We start from the raw sequence: 17,330 nt of genomic DNA, 5'->3' as shown, positions 1-17,330 counted from the left end.
TGTTACATGTTGTGCCTCTGGTTTAACACACCAGGCATTTTAGAGAAGGATTTGATTAATGGTTCTCCATGTATGTGGTTTACAATGCGCTTACTCTGATAGTGTACAAAACGGTTATGAAGACTAGAATTTGAAAAGTTAACGAATAAAAATGTATTTTATGATCTTTTACTAAATTTTTAATAAATTAGAGACTACAGTTCTTAGGATAACAATTACTAGAAGGTTATTTTTCAGGTTCTGACCTCAGGTAAAATCAGACAAAACTAGTCAGACACCTCCCTAAGTTTAATCTCTAACTTATCTGAGACTCATAGAAAATTCCATGATTTTTGGCTCAAAACCTGCTCTCGACCTATCCGTGAGATCGACTTATAGGCGAGTGTCTACGATAGTTTTAAGGTGTTCAAAATACGTACTTTTATGCTGGCTATGATAGCAAAAAAGTGTGTTACATATTGGCGTTAGAGGCACAGAACCAGAGTAGCAATATTTAAAAACTTACCTTTGTTGAAGCCCTTAGGCTAACTTGGCACACCTAGCCCATCACTTGTACTTTGGTGTTCAGTGTTCTCCATGCTTACTAAAGAAATGAATGCTTATTTCTAATGTTCTGCCAGCCTCAGCAGCCTTAACTGTTACTTGACTAACTTTTGTTTCACTTTCAGCAAACACCCAGACTAGTTTTTCATTCTTTTTGTTGAATGGGAATATATCTGCATAAGATCTGTTAGTTTTTCAGTGCTTTTGGTTTTTTTAAAGTGGTCATAATAATGCATGAAGAAAAATAAAGCTACTTTGTGACATCATTATAATGAAGTCACTGAAGTAAGGAAGAAAGTTGGTATATATGCAAATATTGTGGGCAGGAATATGTTAACAGCGCAACAAGAATGAAGAAACATTTAACAACATGTAGAAGCTGTCCTGATTGAGTACAGGCTGTATACAGAAAGCTAATGCAAGACAGTAGTGGAACAACATCATCTAAGAAAAGTCTACTTCAGGAATCCTATGTAAGTAATAAATTAGTACATTAAACATTTTATACTACCATCTTTATTGTTTGAAAACACCATTAAAACTATTTAGTGCTTTAATGTTAAAAGTTGTTAATGCAGTTTTGGACATTTTATTTAAAATAGTTTGTTTGCACTAAACACCTAAAAAGCCTTACTGCATTTTTTTAAAAATGACATACTACAGTCAGGCGTTGCTTAACGACAGGGATGCATTCCTGCACCACTGTCATCAAGCAAGCCCCGATGCTAAATGAAGCCTCTACAAGGAAACCAGAAATCATGTCTTTCTGGCCGAAAAGGCCATTCTGAATCTCTGTGGGGCTCAGAAAAGCCCCCAGAGACAAGAGGAGAACAGGAATGTTCACCTGTACTTAATTATTTCAATGCCAATAGAGCTTCGTCTTATGGCAGACTAGGCTTCCCTTTGGCTCTGCTGTTCTAGGTCAGCTTGTATTTGCATAGCTGAGCTTTCTGGGAGAGAGGTAACGCAAGCTCTCTGCTGCTTCTCCTTTTCTAGCTGATGGATGAGACCAGATTAGAATAGAAAATAAAATTCTTTTTTCCTTTTTATTCCAGGAACTTGGTAGATCAAGCAAAATAGCAGGTTTGCAAAGGAAAATGGAAATGTTGAACTGCCAGGAATGGGGAAAGAAGATATTTTCAAGATCAGTGCCACCAGATATGCAATCCATGAATAGTTATGCAAGAAATTAAAGGTTGTTAATCAAGCTGTGTGGGCAAAATGTCAAAAGAAGACCAGATAAAAACAGATGAAGTCAATATCGTGAGCTACATTTGCAAGCAGTATACTTTTCATAACTGAAAATTGATACTGGAAGAAACATTACAAATTATTACATCATATAAGTTACCATCATGTTAGTACTTACGAGAGAGTCAAACAGTGGTTGTTCAGAGGACTAGGATTGGTCAAGTAGAATTATCAACTGATGTCAGATGGATAGACTGATGTAAAAAAATGCTATATTGAACGTTATATTTACAACAGTTGAACCAATATTCCTGAAAACAGTTGCTACCAAATCTTGTCATGCAAATGAATACACCGTTGATTTACTACGTGAAGGGTGTAATCTTTTATAACTTACACCACAGCCAATATGAAAGTTACATGGTGAATATTTCAGGGAAAATGTCCTCATTTACTATTGTTTGGCTGTTTTGCTTGTGAGCTGAATCTCTTGGTAAAAGACGAAGGAAGTGTGATTACAGTTAAGACAGTCCTGGCAAACTGCAAAGCAATTGTGCAGTGTTCAGTAATCATCATGTTGCTCATCAGACTTTGAAGAAATCACAGAAAGAAGCAGGAGTAAAAGTATTCTTTATTGCCAGCAAAAACTAGGTGGCTCGGCTATAAGTAGTTACATGGTTTGCTATGCACAAAGAACTGTTTCCGTTGTGTTTCAACAGATGACACAGTGAACCAAATTATTCCTGTGAACATTTGAAAGCACATCATTCTTGACAATGATGTGTACTAGATTTCTGTTTAAGGATCATTCCCTTTTCAACTACTAATTTCAGTTAATATCAAGAAACATAATGGATACATCAAGCATTCCAGATATTCCAGGGATTCAACCAACTGAATGAAATCTAATTGAGCTTTTGCCACCTTCACCTCTATCCAAAAATAACTTGTAGTAAAACAAACATTTACTAAGATTGCTGAGTTTTGTGTTTGTCCTATTCATCTGGCAGCTTCCTTTTCGATCTTCAACACAGACAACATTTATCAAAAGATGAATTATTTACTGTTCTTGATACAATAATGGAAGTAGCTGAGAATATCCCCAGTGAAATAGCCATGACAACAACATTGCTAACTACTGTATAAGAGGAAAAACTTTGGAGCAGAGACATCATTTTATGGACAACAAAGTATGTCTCCCTTCACATGGTGAAAAGGAGTACTGTAACCCAGTCCACCTGTGGCCCAGGATTATCCTAAACATTCTACCAACAGCAGCTTCTTGTGAACAGACCAGAATACTTTGAGCTCAATCAAGACAAAAAAAGGAACAACTCATAAATGAACATATCGCTAAGCTTGCTTCTGTTTCTCAAAAATCTATTGCTTCTGGAGAATCAGTCATAAACATAATCAGTGAAGAAGTTGAAATGAGATAAGTTGTCCTTGCCCATAAACTCTTTGGTAAAAACATACCTGAGCCAAAGAGAGTATCACCCAAGTGGTTTTGAATCAGATATACCTCAATCGGATATGGAACTAATAATCGAGTGATGTAGAGAGCAGTTGAAATTGAGGTGCTTCAATGACTACTGTAAATGAGAAATAAACTGTTGAAATGAGTGGACAGCTACATTCACAACATCTTATACACAGTACTTTGGGTATGCTAAAATTAGTCGAACGAAATAAAGACACAACATAATCTTCAAAAAATCCTTTTTATTTGGAATTTATTATTTAATGGGGGGCAGTCCATGGGTAGTGACTGGCTGTATCTGATGACACTGTATCACCTACCTGGTATACTTTTAAAGTGATTATAATGTAAATTTTGAGTAAAAACATAACACCGCTTTCTGCACCTCTAATTGGAAAACACCTAAATCCACCAAAAGAAAATCATTTTCACCCACCTCTACTTATACAGAAATAAAGGGCAGCCTACTGAAAATTACTTGCTAGACTGGGGCTGTCTTTAGGATTGTAGCCTTGGTGTGCCAAGTTGACCTAAGATTGCAGTTCCCAGACTGCCAAAAGAGAACTATATCTAGAAGTATCCAATCACAAAGGAGGCTTTATCCTACATCCCTTCAGGATTCACTGTTCTGGCCTTGATTACTGCTAATCGGGGAAAATAATTGTGCTGTATTTCTGCATTAAATCATTCAATCACACTCAATACAGAGATGCCATGGAATTGACCATCTTCAGTAGAGGCATTCCCCGAATAGTGTTTCATGCCAAAACAAAGTGATCTCCTTAAATGGCACGTAGTTCTTACTCATACACATGCTCTGAATATTTTTAAAATGAACTGTCTTTCATTTTTAATTCAGACAAAGAAGTATCCCATCTGCTATTTTTTTCTCTAGGTTGAATGGAGATGGAAGAGACCAAGAGAAGACGAAGGCCTCCACCCCTGAAAATGAATGAATGCAGCCTAAATTTTTGTAAAGTACATATTAAAGAGGACTATAAGGGTTTGCATTTGAGAACTAGATTGCTGAAAGTTTTAAAGAATTTTATAAGCATAGTATTTTAATGTGTACAATCTTGTGGGGGTTGTGAAGAATCCCCCTTTAACCTTTGTTTTAAAGTATTTAAATGTCAAGTGTCCTGATAGCATTTTGGCCCCAGTATTAACAGGCAATACACAGTTCAAACGTAAAGACCAAGTCAGTTTAGAGACTGAAAATGTTAGTGTATTTCATCATTAGAGCTGTAGTATTTGTTTATCTGACAACTGTATGTTCATCTTTTAATGACAGGAAAAGTTACTTTTATTTTAAAATTGCCAAACTACTCTCTTTGTATAAATCTTTTTTCTTCCTGTTATCTGTGCATAGTTTTCAGAGTTGTTTGCCAAAGTGTCTGTTCAGTGTGTTTTGTAAGAAACAGAGCATTTTGTAGCAGCTAAAATGTTATGAGTATATTCAGTCAGTCCTTTATAAAGTTAGTTTCGTTCTTGAAAGCTAATTGTGCCAATTTAATATGCTCTGACTTTCTGTGGTATGCTTTTGGTATTGTAGATACCCTACTAAGGGAACTAGTGTTTCCCCTTAAATTGATGCACATTGGTAAAAAAACACTGTCTTGAAGCAATTTGTTTTAAAAAATTAAAAGTTAATGCAGAAAAATAGATCTGTACACTTTTAATTAGAAATGTTCTATTAGTAGAGGGTGAAAAGGCTCCCCTGAATTGCACAAACTGATTTCCTTAACTAGGTTTCCATTCTTCATAAATGCTGCTTCTCTTGAGCTTACTGGTTTTGCCCTGGTAGTTAGAATTACATCTGAAACCCTTCTGAACATTGGAGCTGCCAGTAGTTGTTCCTTAGAACCCATTAAATTTCATACTGGTGAAAATAAGGGTTGCCCATAGATAGGGTGACCATATTTCCCATTTTGCCTATGTTGTCCTGGCATCACATTTAGCATTTCTCCTTGAATCAGGCAGGGACAGCCAGGTCCCAAAATATCAGATGGGAGGGCCAGCATTGCTTGAGCTTGTCCAGAGAACACAGGAGAGTGGCATGAGAGACCAGCAGTTCAAGGGAACTGAGAGAGGGCTGAAGAAACCCAGAAAGGGCTGCAGACAGAGGCTGTAGAGATTGGTGGTGTGTTGAGTAAAATGCCTTCAAAGGGGGCCTTTCTGGGAGGGCACTGATTTTCCACTACCAGACTTGCAAAAGTAAGTTGAGCAGGCAGGAGAAGCAGAGAACATCCTAGTTTGGACAACCAGTTATATGGTTGCCCCATTCATAGAAAACAAAGAGCCCCTTATTAAATCAACATCAGCTTGGCCTGGGCAATTCTCAATTAGTGGGCATCCCTACAAAGTAGCCCACCTCACTGGTGAGAGGGGGTGGGGAAACTAACCACCTAACTTCCAAGTATGTATCAGAAGTGAACATAAGAGCCCCGCTGGTCAGACTGAAGACCCATCTAGTCCAGCTTCCTGTATCTTACAGCCCACTGGATGCCTCATGGAGCACACAAGACAACTGCATCCTGGTGCCACTTCTTTGCATCGCATTCTGAAGTGAAACTGATTATAGCATGGACGTACAATCTGTTGAGGAGATTGGGATATACCATATTGCAAAAATAGCCGATTCAATCTGATTAAATTAGCCTGAACAAGTGGGAGGTTTACTGTGTAACATTCCTTTTGAATAACGAGATTACTTATAGTTAAAATTCACAACTTTGATTTACTGGACTAATGTAGCTTATCTGTTTTAGACATAGAAGCACTCATAAGCCACTCCTTCAGGATCACTTCCCCACCTGCACTGTTAACTTGCTTTAGCCAGTTATTGTAAGAACTGCATCAAGATAAGACATGTGGTATTCTTTGCATGCTAAGCATATACAAATGATCAGTATTTGATTACAACCTTTATGTCACAAGCCACAGCCTGTTCTCCACCTCTGCCCTTGTAACTACTGATATTGTTGCTGAAACAGCAGATGGCACCATTGCATTGCAAGAATTATGCACATCCAGGATATGCTTTTATCTTCTCAAAAAATTTAAAACTTACACAATCCTATCTGAGTAGTAGGGGCTCATATAGTGCAGAACCCCTGCTAATTGGGTAAGAGGCACTTTTTCAAGTGGGTGCTCCTTTTTTAGCAGGGGGAGAGTAACTGGCCCACCTCACCCCAGCAGTGTCTGTTCTAGTGGCTGTCTGCTGGTATTCATTTGCATCTTTTTAGATTGTGAGCCCCTTTGGGGACAGGGAGCCATTTAGTTATTTGATTTTTCTCTGTAAATGGCTTTGTGAACTTTTAGTTGAAAAGCGGCATATAAATACTGTTAATAATAATTAACTTCATACGGTGCTGAAATGAAATGCATTATGGGTAGAAAAATTATGGATATGTCCTGTTAGTTCCTCCTTGTTGAAACTGGATTAACCCACGCAGCAGTTTTTCTCCTATTGCAACTTCCTCTCTAAATGCACAACATTTTTGTTTGTGCATAGATGTAAGCTGTTTACTTGAGAAAATATATGTGGTATACTAGGGTAGAGCTAAACCCACCCTTAGTAATTGCATTGCTGGAAAAGGGGTCAGGCTTTATCACAGATCGCAACCTGTTCACTGATTTTTTAGAATCTGTAGGAGCTATTGAAAACAGCTAGCACCAAGTGGCTGCTACAGTCTGCACATACAGACTTCCATTTATTGGTTTTATGGAATAATGGAGTATGGTGTCCGATGATAAAAATACTGGTGGAGATAGGTAAAATTTTTCCTACTGTTCAGACTATGTAGGCCACAAAACAATGGCAACAGCAGTGCTGCTCTGACCACTGGTTGAAGACCTATGGACTGGAATATCAGTACTTTTATAATATGCTTTTCTACTAGTAATTTATGAAATGGTGGGGAAATCATGTTTGGTACTATATAAATGGTACATTTCTTTTGAAGGAATACCACAATGAACTCAATGAGGAAAAATAAGCTTGCTTTATTACCCAGGGATCTTTCCCTCTTAGTATAAAATTTGTGATAATCATGGAAGGTGTGTACTGTGAAATATCTGTGAAAAGTCCAGAGCTACTTGAAATAATTTTTTACTCCATGGCAGTAATTAAGAAAATTAAGAATTAAAAATGGCAGTTGTAGAAAAACCACCCTCCAGGGAGAAGGAATGAGTGCAGGAAAGAATTAGCAAGCCCAAGAGTTGCTAAACACCCCTATATTCTGCCACTGATTTTCCGTGCAAAGTGCCCATCCCAATATTCATAGTTATCTGGTTAAATGCCAAACTGAGGAACTTAGCCAACAATGTAGCTCAAACCTTAGAAAAGGAAGGCCTCCTTGATTTCATCCTCTCTTACCTTTTCAGTTGCATGTTCAGGGGAAAATTTTATATAGTCTGGCCATTTGGTAGCAATTCTACACAAGTGAAAAAAAATGTTACAGAAAGTTGTAATTTTTAATTAAATATTTTTAGGTTTCAGACTTGCAAAAATAAAGTGTAAAAGTGCATAGGTAATGCCTAGCAAAACTTTAGAAGTCAGTCAGCATGCAACTGAAAGGATCATCTGTTAGTTAAGGATACGGAGGTTAAATATCTATTGCTCTTTGCCTTTCTAGTGATCAACAAATGCAAAAATAAATGAAAATTAAGCAAATATTGGTGCAGAATTTAGATTTTTTTAAAATTCTTTTTTGGGGCAGAGGAGAGGCAACCATTCTTGTGAACAGCCAGAGTCATTGGTTCATAGGCAAAACAAAATCTCACAATAGTGTTCATGATAGTTAACTAGGCCTGAGAAATAAAATGTGTGCTTTGATGTTGTGATGACTTTAATGCTAACACCATTAAACAAGTAACCAAAACACAACACACAGCTGGTGTGCAAAAAGTTTAATTAGAAAGTGACAGCTGGGTCCAATTTTGGGTTTGACTCAGAGGAATCATTCAAAAGAAAATACTAAACTAAAAATGGACCCAGCTGTCCTACAGCAGCTCCTGGGACTCATAGAATTAAGGGCAAAATGTTTTCCCTATAATTTATTGTTCATTGTGTAAATTCAATATAGCACTGAAGGTCACTGGATTTGAAATGCAACAGGGCCAGCATTAGTTACAATTGTAAGTAACATATAACCATCTCACCTTTAAGTAGATAATTATTCTAATACCAGTTTTCAAGATAAAAAGCAAAATCCCCCTGCCCCTACAAAAAAAAAAAAAACTAGGCCATTTTCCAAGTTTCTGTCTGGCCCAGGTTAGTATGCATTCTACCTGAACCAAGGAGAAGCTCAATAAGCTGTTCACTCTTCCATCTTGAGTGGTAATTCTGAATGGAAGTAAAATAAATCTCATTTTCCACAGGCATCTCTTTCCCTGGCATTAAAGCATGTCAATGTCACGCAGTAAACTAACCCAACATTTTTGCTTGTAAAAAGTTTTGCCAGGCTACTGGCATGGAATGAGAATGCAAGAATCAAAAGACCTGGCAGTCTATTTGCCTTTTGTGAAAAATCACCACCAAGGGGCAATTTGGGCTCTTGTGAATCCCAGGTTATAACTCTTCACAATCATTGATTGAAATATAATAATTCCAAGAGTGTGATAACTATAGAAACCTAACTGGCAATAAATAAATAAAAAGAACCTAGTCAAACAGGACAAGGCATGCCTTAATGAAATGATATGTTTGGTGCCAGAAGAACACCACTCTGGAGACAGGCAAGTTTCATCATGGTACCAGAACTGCCAAACCAAAGGGTTGCTGTACACCAGGCATGTCCAACAGGAAGATCGCAATCTACCTGTAGATCGCAGAGGGGTCAGAGTTAGATCGCCAGCCAGCCCCACTTGGCTCCATCTCCAGCAGCTATGTCTAGGGCTACATTCTTGTGGGTGGAGGAATTGATAGCTTCAGAACATGGACTGTCTAAGAGGGCAAAGAGCTCTTTAAAAAAGATAGCTTTGGCAGCCGCCTTTTCCGCAGGCTCATTACTAGATGTGCTGCAGTTGACTGCAAGGGCCCTGGCTTCTAACGTGGTTGCAAGGTGCCACAGCTGGCTACGTGCCTGGGATGGCAATGCAGCCTCTCAGTCTAGATTGGTGGGCGTGCCGTTCCAAGGGGGTAAGCTCTTTGGACAGGCCCTGGACCCCCTCCTGGTGGAGGCCAGGGATAAGTGCAAGGTGCTTCCCTCAGGTAAGAAGGAGCCTAGCAAGGGAAAGTCTAGTACTTTTCACTCCTTCAGGTCCAATTTCAGAACACGGGACACACCCAAGTCCAGGGCAAAGTGGGCCAAATCCTGCCTCTTCCCCAGAAGTAGGCCCCAGAGCAGCCCTGGCTCAGGACAAACCCTAAGCCCTCCAAGGACCATCGGCGGGCATGACACCAAACTCGGAGGTGCCCCCTGCCCTATAGGGGGTACGTCCTTGGCTTTGCGGACTCATGGCAGGCTACCACCTCGGACGCCTGGGTCCTTCACGTGGTTTCCCTAGGCTACGCATTGGAGTTCCTCCATCCCCCCCCTAGAGCGTTTCTGGCGGGTCCCGGTGTCCAGGAACCCCTTGAAACACCAGCAGAAGCTGGATGCCATCCAACACCTGCTGGACATCAGGGCAATAGAGAGTGCCTGCAGCTCAGAGGGGTCGGGGTGTATTCAGTATTCTTCCTAGTGCTGAAGGGAAACGGGGAAATGAGGGCCATTTTGGATCAGAAGTGGCTGAACCGTTTCCTGAAGAAGTTCAAAATGGAAACTTGGCGCTCAGTCATAGCATCTGACAGCCACACCACCAGTTCCTCAGGTTCTGCTATGGGCAGAATCATTTTCAGTACAAATCTATGCCTTTCGGGTTATTGGCAGTGCTGAGGGTCTTCACCAAAGTCTTGGTAGCCCACCTCAGACAGCAGGGGATAACGCTTTTTCCTTACCTGGACGATGTGAAATCTCAGACCAGTCCAGGCACTTAGGGACCTACAGGTCACCATGGACTGCCTCCGCAGACATGGATTCATGATCAATGAGAAAAAGAGTTTGATGGTCCCTCAACAGCAATTAGAGCACCTAGGGCTGTGGGTCAATACATCGGCCTTCTGCATTTCACTCTCTCAGGAGAGGCAGAGATTCTTGGAGACTGGTGAAAGCCATCATGGGGAAAAAGGAGGTGGATATTATGCAACTTGCCACTCTCCAGGGACTCATGGTGTCTTGTCAGAATGTAGTGGCTTGGTCCTGGTTTCACACCCATCCCCTCCAGTCGGTTCTCTCCCCCTTCCTACATCTGGTGGAGAGGAGACAGCATCGCCCCATCCCAGTATGCTGTATTGGCAACCTTCAGTCTCGAAAGACTATGGTATCGCGCTCTGAAAGGTGGTTCTGGCACAGCGTCTAGTGTGGCTGAAAAGGCCAATCCGGGAGTGACAATCCCTTCCACACCGGGAGCAAGTGCAGTCTGTCCCTGGTCTGTCTCCCTGGCTATGGGCCTTCCTTCTTTGCCTCTTAGCCTCAGACTGTTGGCAAAGTGTCTCTTCAAACTGGGAAAGGCCATGCTGCACAGCCTGCCTCCAAGCGGGCCGCTCAGAGGCCAGGGTTTCCCACTTGTTGAGGTCCATCCCTAAGGCCTTCAGATCCCTCTTGCAGATGTCCTTGTATCGCAGCTGTGGTCTACCTGTAGGGCGCTTTCCTTGCACAAGTTCTCCATAGAGGAGATCCTTTGGGATCCGGCCATCATCCATTCTCACGACATGACCAAGCCAACGCAGGCGTCTCTGTTTCAGCAGTGAATACATGCTAGGGATTCCAGCACGTTCCAGGACTGTGTTGTTTGGAACTTTGTCCTGCCAGGTGATGCCGAGGATGCGTCGGAGGCAGCGCATGTGGAAAGCGCTCAGTTTCCTCTCCTGTTGTGAGCAAAGAGTCCATGACTCGCTGCAGTACAGAAGTGTACTCAGGACGCAAGCTCTGTAGACCTGGATCTTGGTATGTTCCGTCAGCTTCTTGTTGGCCCAGACTCTCTTTGTGAGTCTGGAAAACGTGGTAGCTGCTTTACCGATGCGCCTGTTTAGCTCGGCATCGGGAGAATGAGTGTCGGAGATCGTTGAGCCAAGGTACACAAAGTCATGGACAACCTCCAGTTCATGCTCAGAGATTGTAATGCAGGGAGGTGAGTCCACATCCTGAACCATGACCTGTGTTTTCTTCAGGCTGATTGTCAGTCCAAAATCTTGGCAGGCCTTGCTAAAACGATCCATGAGCTGCTGGAGATCTTTGGCAGAGTGGGTAGTGACAGCTGCATCGTCGGCAAAGAGGAAGTCACGCAGACATTTCAGCTGGACTTTGGATTTTGCTCTCAGTCTGGAGAGGTTGAAGAGCTTTCCGTCTGATCTGGTCCGGAGATAGATGCCTTCTGTTGCAGTTCCAAAGGCCTGCTTCAGCAGGACAGCGAAGAAAATCCCAAACAAGGTTGGTGCAAGAACACAGCCCTGCTTCACTCCGCTTCGGATGTCAAAAGGGTCTGATGTGGAGCCATCGAAGACAACAGTGCCCTTCATGTCCTTGTGGAAGGATCTGATGATGCTGAGGAGCCTGGGTGGACATCCAATCTTGGGGAGAATCTTGAAGAGGCCGTCTCTGCTGACCAGGTCGAAAGCCTTTGTGAGATCTATGAAGGCTATAAAGAGTGGCTGTTGTTGTTCCCTGCATTTCTCCTGCAGTTGTCTAAGGGAGAATACCATATCAGTGGTGGACCTGTTGGCTCGGAATCCACACTGCGATTCTGGATAGACGCTCTCTGCAAGTACCTGGAGCCTCTTTAGTACAACTCGGGCAAACAGCTTTCCTACAACGCTAAGGAGAGAGATGCCTCGGTAGTTGTTGCAGTCACCCCTGTCACCTTTGTTCTTGTACAGCGTGATGATGTGTGCAGCGTGATGATGACAGTAACACAGCAGTAACACAGCAGTTAACACAGCAGTTAAGGGATTGCCTGAAGTGGTGGTTGGCCCCAGGGAAACTATCACAGGGGGATCAGCCTGGAGATCCCATCCAGGATAGTGGTGACTATGGACGCCAGTCTCCTGGGGTGGGGAGCACACCTGGAGGATTAATTTGCACAGGGGCTTTGGGAACCGAGGGAGTCCCAGCACAGCATCAACTGGTTGGAACTGTGGGCCATCCGACTGGGATTAAGGCAGTTCCACAGCAAGATTCATGGGGCCCACATGTTGGTAAGAACAGACAACATGACCACAAAGGCCTACGTAAACAGGCAGGGAGGCACCAGGTCTGCACAGCTGATGCAGGAGGCCTCCAAACTCTTTCGATGGGCGGAGAGCAACCTAGCCTCCTTGCGGGCAGAACATCTAGTGGGATCGAAAAACATCACAGCAGATTGGCTCAGCTGGCAGTCAATCAGCAAGACCGAGTGGCGTCTTCACCCAGAGGTGTTTGCCATGATAGCCACAGGTTCGGCCACCCGATCCTGGACCTGTTTGCAAGTAGTCAGAACACTCAAGTAGCCAGGTTCTTCGCAAGGTCAAGCACCCCTGGGGCGGAGGATGTCGACGCCCTAAGGTGCCCCTGGCTGCAAGGGTTGCTGTATGCCTTCCCGCCCCTGTCTCTCCTGCTGGTCCCTCACAGGGTCAGGAAACTGGGAGCAGAAGTTCTCCTAGTGGCACCACACTGGCCACGCAGGCCTTGGTTCTCAGGGATAGTACAGTTGGCCGAAGAGCCAGGGTGGCCACTACCAGCACGCACAGATCTGTTGCGGCAAGGGCCACTCCTCCACCCCAAGCCACAGATGTTCCAGCTGACAGTCTGGCAGTTGAACAGGCATTGCTGTCCCAGTGCGGTTACCCAGACAGGGTTCTGAACACCCTCCTGGCCTCCAGAATAAAATCAACCAACAAGGTGTATGGGTATACCTGGAGGCGGTTTGCTAAGGGTGTCAGTGCCACCAGGCCCAAGACTAAACGTATCTTAAGAGTTCCTGCAGGAGGGTCTTGATAAGGGCCTCAGCACCTGTACCCTCAAATGGCAGGTAGCAGCTCTGAACAGCATTTTGGGGGCAGGAAATAAGCGTAGCATTTCTGCGCACCCACATGTCAGGCGCTTCCTTAGGGGTGTAGTTCTTCTGAACCCCCCAACTGTTCATAGGTTTCCTACCTGGGAATGGTCCTCTCTGCAATGATGAAGGCTCCCTTCGAGCCCATGGCCACGGCCCCCTTGAAGGAAGGCACCCTTAAGACACTCTTCCTGGTTGCAATTACCTAGCCCAGGAGAGGGTTAGAGATAGGGGCTCTCTTGATTAACAACCATCTTTGTGTCTTCCACTGGGACAAGGTGGTTCTGTGCCCGGACCCATCCTTCCTCCCTAAAGAGAATTCCCTCTTCCATCGGTTGCAGGACATCGTGTTGCCCTCCTTCTGCCCGTGGCCAGTCCGTAGGAGGGAAAAAGAGTGGCATACCCTCGACACACGCGGGGGCTCTGCATTACTATACAGAGTGTTCCAAGAACATCAGGAAAACAGACGCCCTGTTTGTCACCTTTGCTGGCTTGTCCCCAGGCAAGAAGGCCTCAGTGACCTTCCTGGCAAAGTGGCTTAAGGGAGCTATTGTGGAGGCTTATGGAGCACTGGGGTAGAACCTCCCGAGGGTATCACAGTGCACTCCACTAGGGGGCAGCAACTTCCACAGGGTTCAAAGGGGTGGCCTCTCTCGAGGACATCTGTAAGGCAGCCACTTGGGCCTGTCCAAATCCCTTCACCAGGCACTATAAAATCGACCTGGCCGCCTCAGCTGAAGCCGCCTTTGGAAGGAGGGTCCTTCAAAAGGTTTTGCAGCCATAGGGGGCAATCTCACCAGGCCCACCCAGGCGATATGTAGCTTTGGCATATCCCACACAGTACAGAACGAACCCCTTCCTTTTCCAGAGAAAAATGGAATTCTTACCTGTGAATATCCTGTTCTTGGAAGAGGAAGGGGTTCATTCTGCCCGCCTCCTTCCTGAGTGAGATACCCTGGCTGCAGTCCCTCCGCGGCTTCCTCGTCAGCTGGAGGGTGGCAGTTAGGGCACCGTGAGGCCAGGTTCCCTACCTCTCTTCCACATTATTTTCAAGCCTTGCTGATCTCAGCTGACGCTTATACCAGGTGGTGCTGTAGTCTTCCAGGGTGCTCCACAGGCCATGTGGAAAACCACTGTGGCGGTTTGGGGGAATCCTGGTTCTTCCTCTTCAGTTCAGACGGGGGGGACCGGGACGCCCCCTGGTGGCGGAGACAACGTCAGCAGTCCAACCCTGTCTTGTGCAGAGGGAGGGGTATCCCACACAGTACAGAATGAACCCTTTCCTCTTCCAAGAACAGGATATTCACAGGTAAGAATTCCATTTTTCTCATGTAGGAACTCATTGGCTGCTAATGACAGGAGAGAAAAATACAGAAAATCTTGATCATATTTCAAGATACAGGAGAGCCCAATTATCATGCTGGCCACCCTTTCAGCCGTGTCACCTCAGTATTGCTCAGGAGCTGAGAGTTCAAGGGCCAGATAAAAAGCTTCTGGGGGCTGCATTCGGCCCCTAGGCCTTATGACACCCCTGCATTAGAAGATCTTTCCACTTCAGCATTTAAGATGTTAATCCTGACAAGCAATTTCTAAACTGATTTATTACGCTAGAACCTTTTCTGCTCTGCTGCCCTTTTGCTTCCATGTCCAATTTTCTTGTATTAATATTTATACAGGTTGAGTCTCATTATTTGTGAGGGTTCTGTTCCAAGAACTCATGTGGATGGCAATAAATGCACTATAGCAAATCAATTAAAAAAAACAAAGTTTCTTTGTTCTGGTGATTTAAGAACAGCCTTGCTGACCTTTGTAATGCACACAGAGGCCATCAGTCTCTCTCCAGGTGCTTAGGCTTCACTAGGAGGCAGCAATCCTTCCTGTTGAGGAAATGCAGTCATAATTTGTTGGTGATCCTGTCATAACTCATTTTATTTGGTTGATTGTGTTTTCAATTGTACTATCATAGGCTATTGATTTAGTATGGTATAAAGGGAAAAAGCATTTCCATGAGAAACTAAAAATCTTGTCTTCCCACATTCCAAAGGATATCCTGAGCAAGAGAGATAAGAAATCTGTGCAAGCTCAGGAATAGGTGCCCTTCCTCTAGAACAGGGGTGTCCAAAGTTTTTGGCAAGAGGGCCACATCATCTCTCTGACACTGTGACAGGGGCTGGGGGAAAAAATAATTCACATTTAAAATTTGAATAAATCTACATAAGTTTACATAAATGAATTTATTAAAGATGAACTTATATGAATAAATGAAGGTCTTGCAATAGCTCAAGGCCTATAAAAGGCCTTGCACAAAGCAACGCTGGCCTTTCTTTTACAGATGTGAAACTGTAAACAGTGGAGGAAACCCTCATTGCATAGCTCACGCGAGAGGTCAAACAGTTGCCCTCACGCTGAGAGCAGTTGCGTTGACCCGGTGAGGGCTCCAGCAAGTTTCCAGAAGGCCAGAGGCTCATTGGAAACTGGGGGTTCCCTGAGGGCCGCATTGGGAGTCCTCAAAGGCCACAAGTGGCCCCAGGGCTAGGGTTTGGGCATCCCTGCTCTAGAATGCAGCAGTGAATTCTCAGGAAAAAAGGATGCTATGATCTGTAAGAAGATGCTGTGTTCTTGAATATGCATAGGTTATTGGTTGAATATGTATATCTATGAAGAGAAGCAGTGTATTGTTTTAGGTTCTGATTGGTCCAAATGTAAGATCTTACCTTATCTGGCATGAAGTCAAATCTTTTGTAATGATGCATATGCAAAAGGCATTGAGTGTGAATGAAGTATAAAAAGTTTGAATTCTCTATATTCTGCTCCCCTGTTCTCTCCATCCCTGACTCAAAGCACAGTTCTGTCTGTGTCTGCTCAGAGGTAAGTCCTATCATGGTCAATGGGGCTTGCTCCTGTGTAGGTGGGTCAGAAATGTTGAGTAACTGGCGACAAAATGGCTGCTTTAATAAAATAAGGAAGTTCCAGAAACAAATGCAGCCTAGCCTGATGAGTCTTCACTTAGCTGGAAAAGAACCCTGAAGAAAGTTTTTAACTTTTCTCTCACACTCCCTTCACCAGGAGCCCCAGGGGGAAAGAATGGAGAAGGTGATAATCGCTGCCATTTAGTCTTCTTTCACGTGCTGAGAGGGAAGGGAGGAGTGAAGCCTGCAGAGAATGATTGATGGATTGTCAGACAGCTGCCCTCTCTTGCATTATTAAATGACTGTTTTCCTTTAACTTAAAGGGCCCTTCTCATCAGCTTTGAGATAGAAAAATCTGTGGCTAGTTAGGTTATACCTGTAATCACTTGCATGATTGTCTCTCTGCAACAGTAAAAAGCAGTTTTTTAAACTGTGATTTTGAAGGGGTGCATTTTTTCCCTTCTCCAGGAATCAGCACATTCCTTCTTATTTTCAGGGGCCATTTGTGTTGAGTCAAATCCGTGTATAAAAAATCAGTGTATAACAAGGCTGGACCTATACTCTGAAATTCTGGTAAGATGCTTTGAGAGCTCTTTTAGAAAAGTGGCAAATAAGTTATCCAAATAAATACCATAGCTCTTTGTGAGGAAACTGGAAGGTCAGTTTGGCTGAGAAGGCTCATATAGACATTGAAGGAGAAAAATGCAAGGGTTGGACAGGCAAACACAGAGCTGAGAAGCTTTAGGAAGAAGGCCTAGAAAAAGGGCTGGCCCCTGAGGAGCGGGTTAAATTAAGTAAGGGAAGCAAACTAAACTGTAGGACAGGCCGGAAGGATGGAGAATGCATAAGGAAAAGGAAAGTGGTAAAGGGAGCAAGGAGTTGTTGAGGGAAGGAAGATCAAACAAGGTTTGTTGGGGGGGGGGGGGAAGCTTCACACAGGGCCTAAGGATTCCTGGAGGGTAGAAAGAAAGCTAGAAAGATGTGGCCAGGGAGGCCAGTGGGAATGGGAAGAAGGATGGAGCTGACATAATTCAGAAGAAACAAAACCACCCAGCCAAATATTTTGGATCCATCTTTCTAATATGAAATTCTATTGAGCCAAGAAATTGAATGAAAACAATTCAAATATTAAA

General features: G+C 43.4%; 1 protein-coding gene across 4 annotated transcripts in view; it reads left to right on the top strand.

Moving 5' to 3' along the window:
• Positions 1-7,814, top strand: part of PSIP1 (PC4 and SRSF1 interacting protein 1) — a 44,492-nt gene extending 36,678 nt beyond the window's left edge. For all 4 annotated transcript variants that reach the window (XM_066617573.1, XM_066617574.1, XM_066617572.1 and 1 more), the window contains exon 17: positions 4,110-7,814. In XM_066617573.1, the coding sequence (XP_066473670.1) occupies positions 4,110-4,170 (61 nt within the window). In that variant the 3' untranslated portion in view covers positions 4,171-7,814. The remainder of the gene's footprint in view (positions 1-4,109) is intronic.
• The last annotated feature ends 9,516 nt before the right edge of the window (positions 7,815-17,330 follow it).

The sequence above is a fragment of the Tiliqua scincoides genome, chromosome 2 (genome assembly GCF_035046505.1).
Source record: "Tiliqua scincoides isolate rTilSci1 chromosome 2, rTilSci1.hap2, whole genome shotgun sequence".
In the NCBI taxonomy this organism is placed as follows: domain Eukaryota; kingdom Metazoa; phylum Chordata; class Lepidosauria; order Squamata; family Scincidae; genus Tiliqua; species Tiliqua scincoides.
Note: the sequence above shows the minus strand (reverse complement) of the source record. Positions and strands in the feature narration are given on the sequence as shown.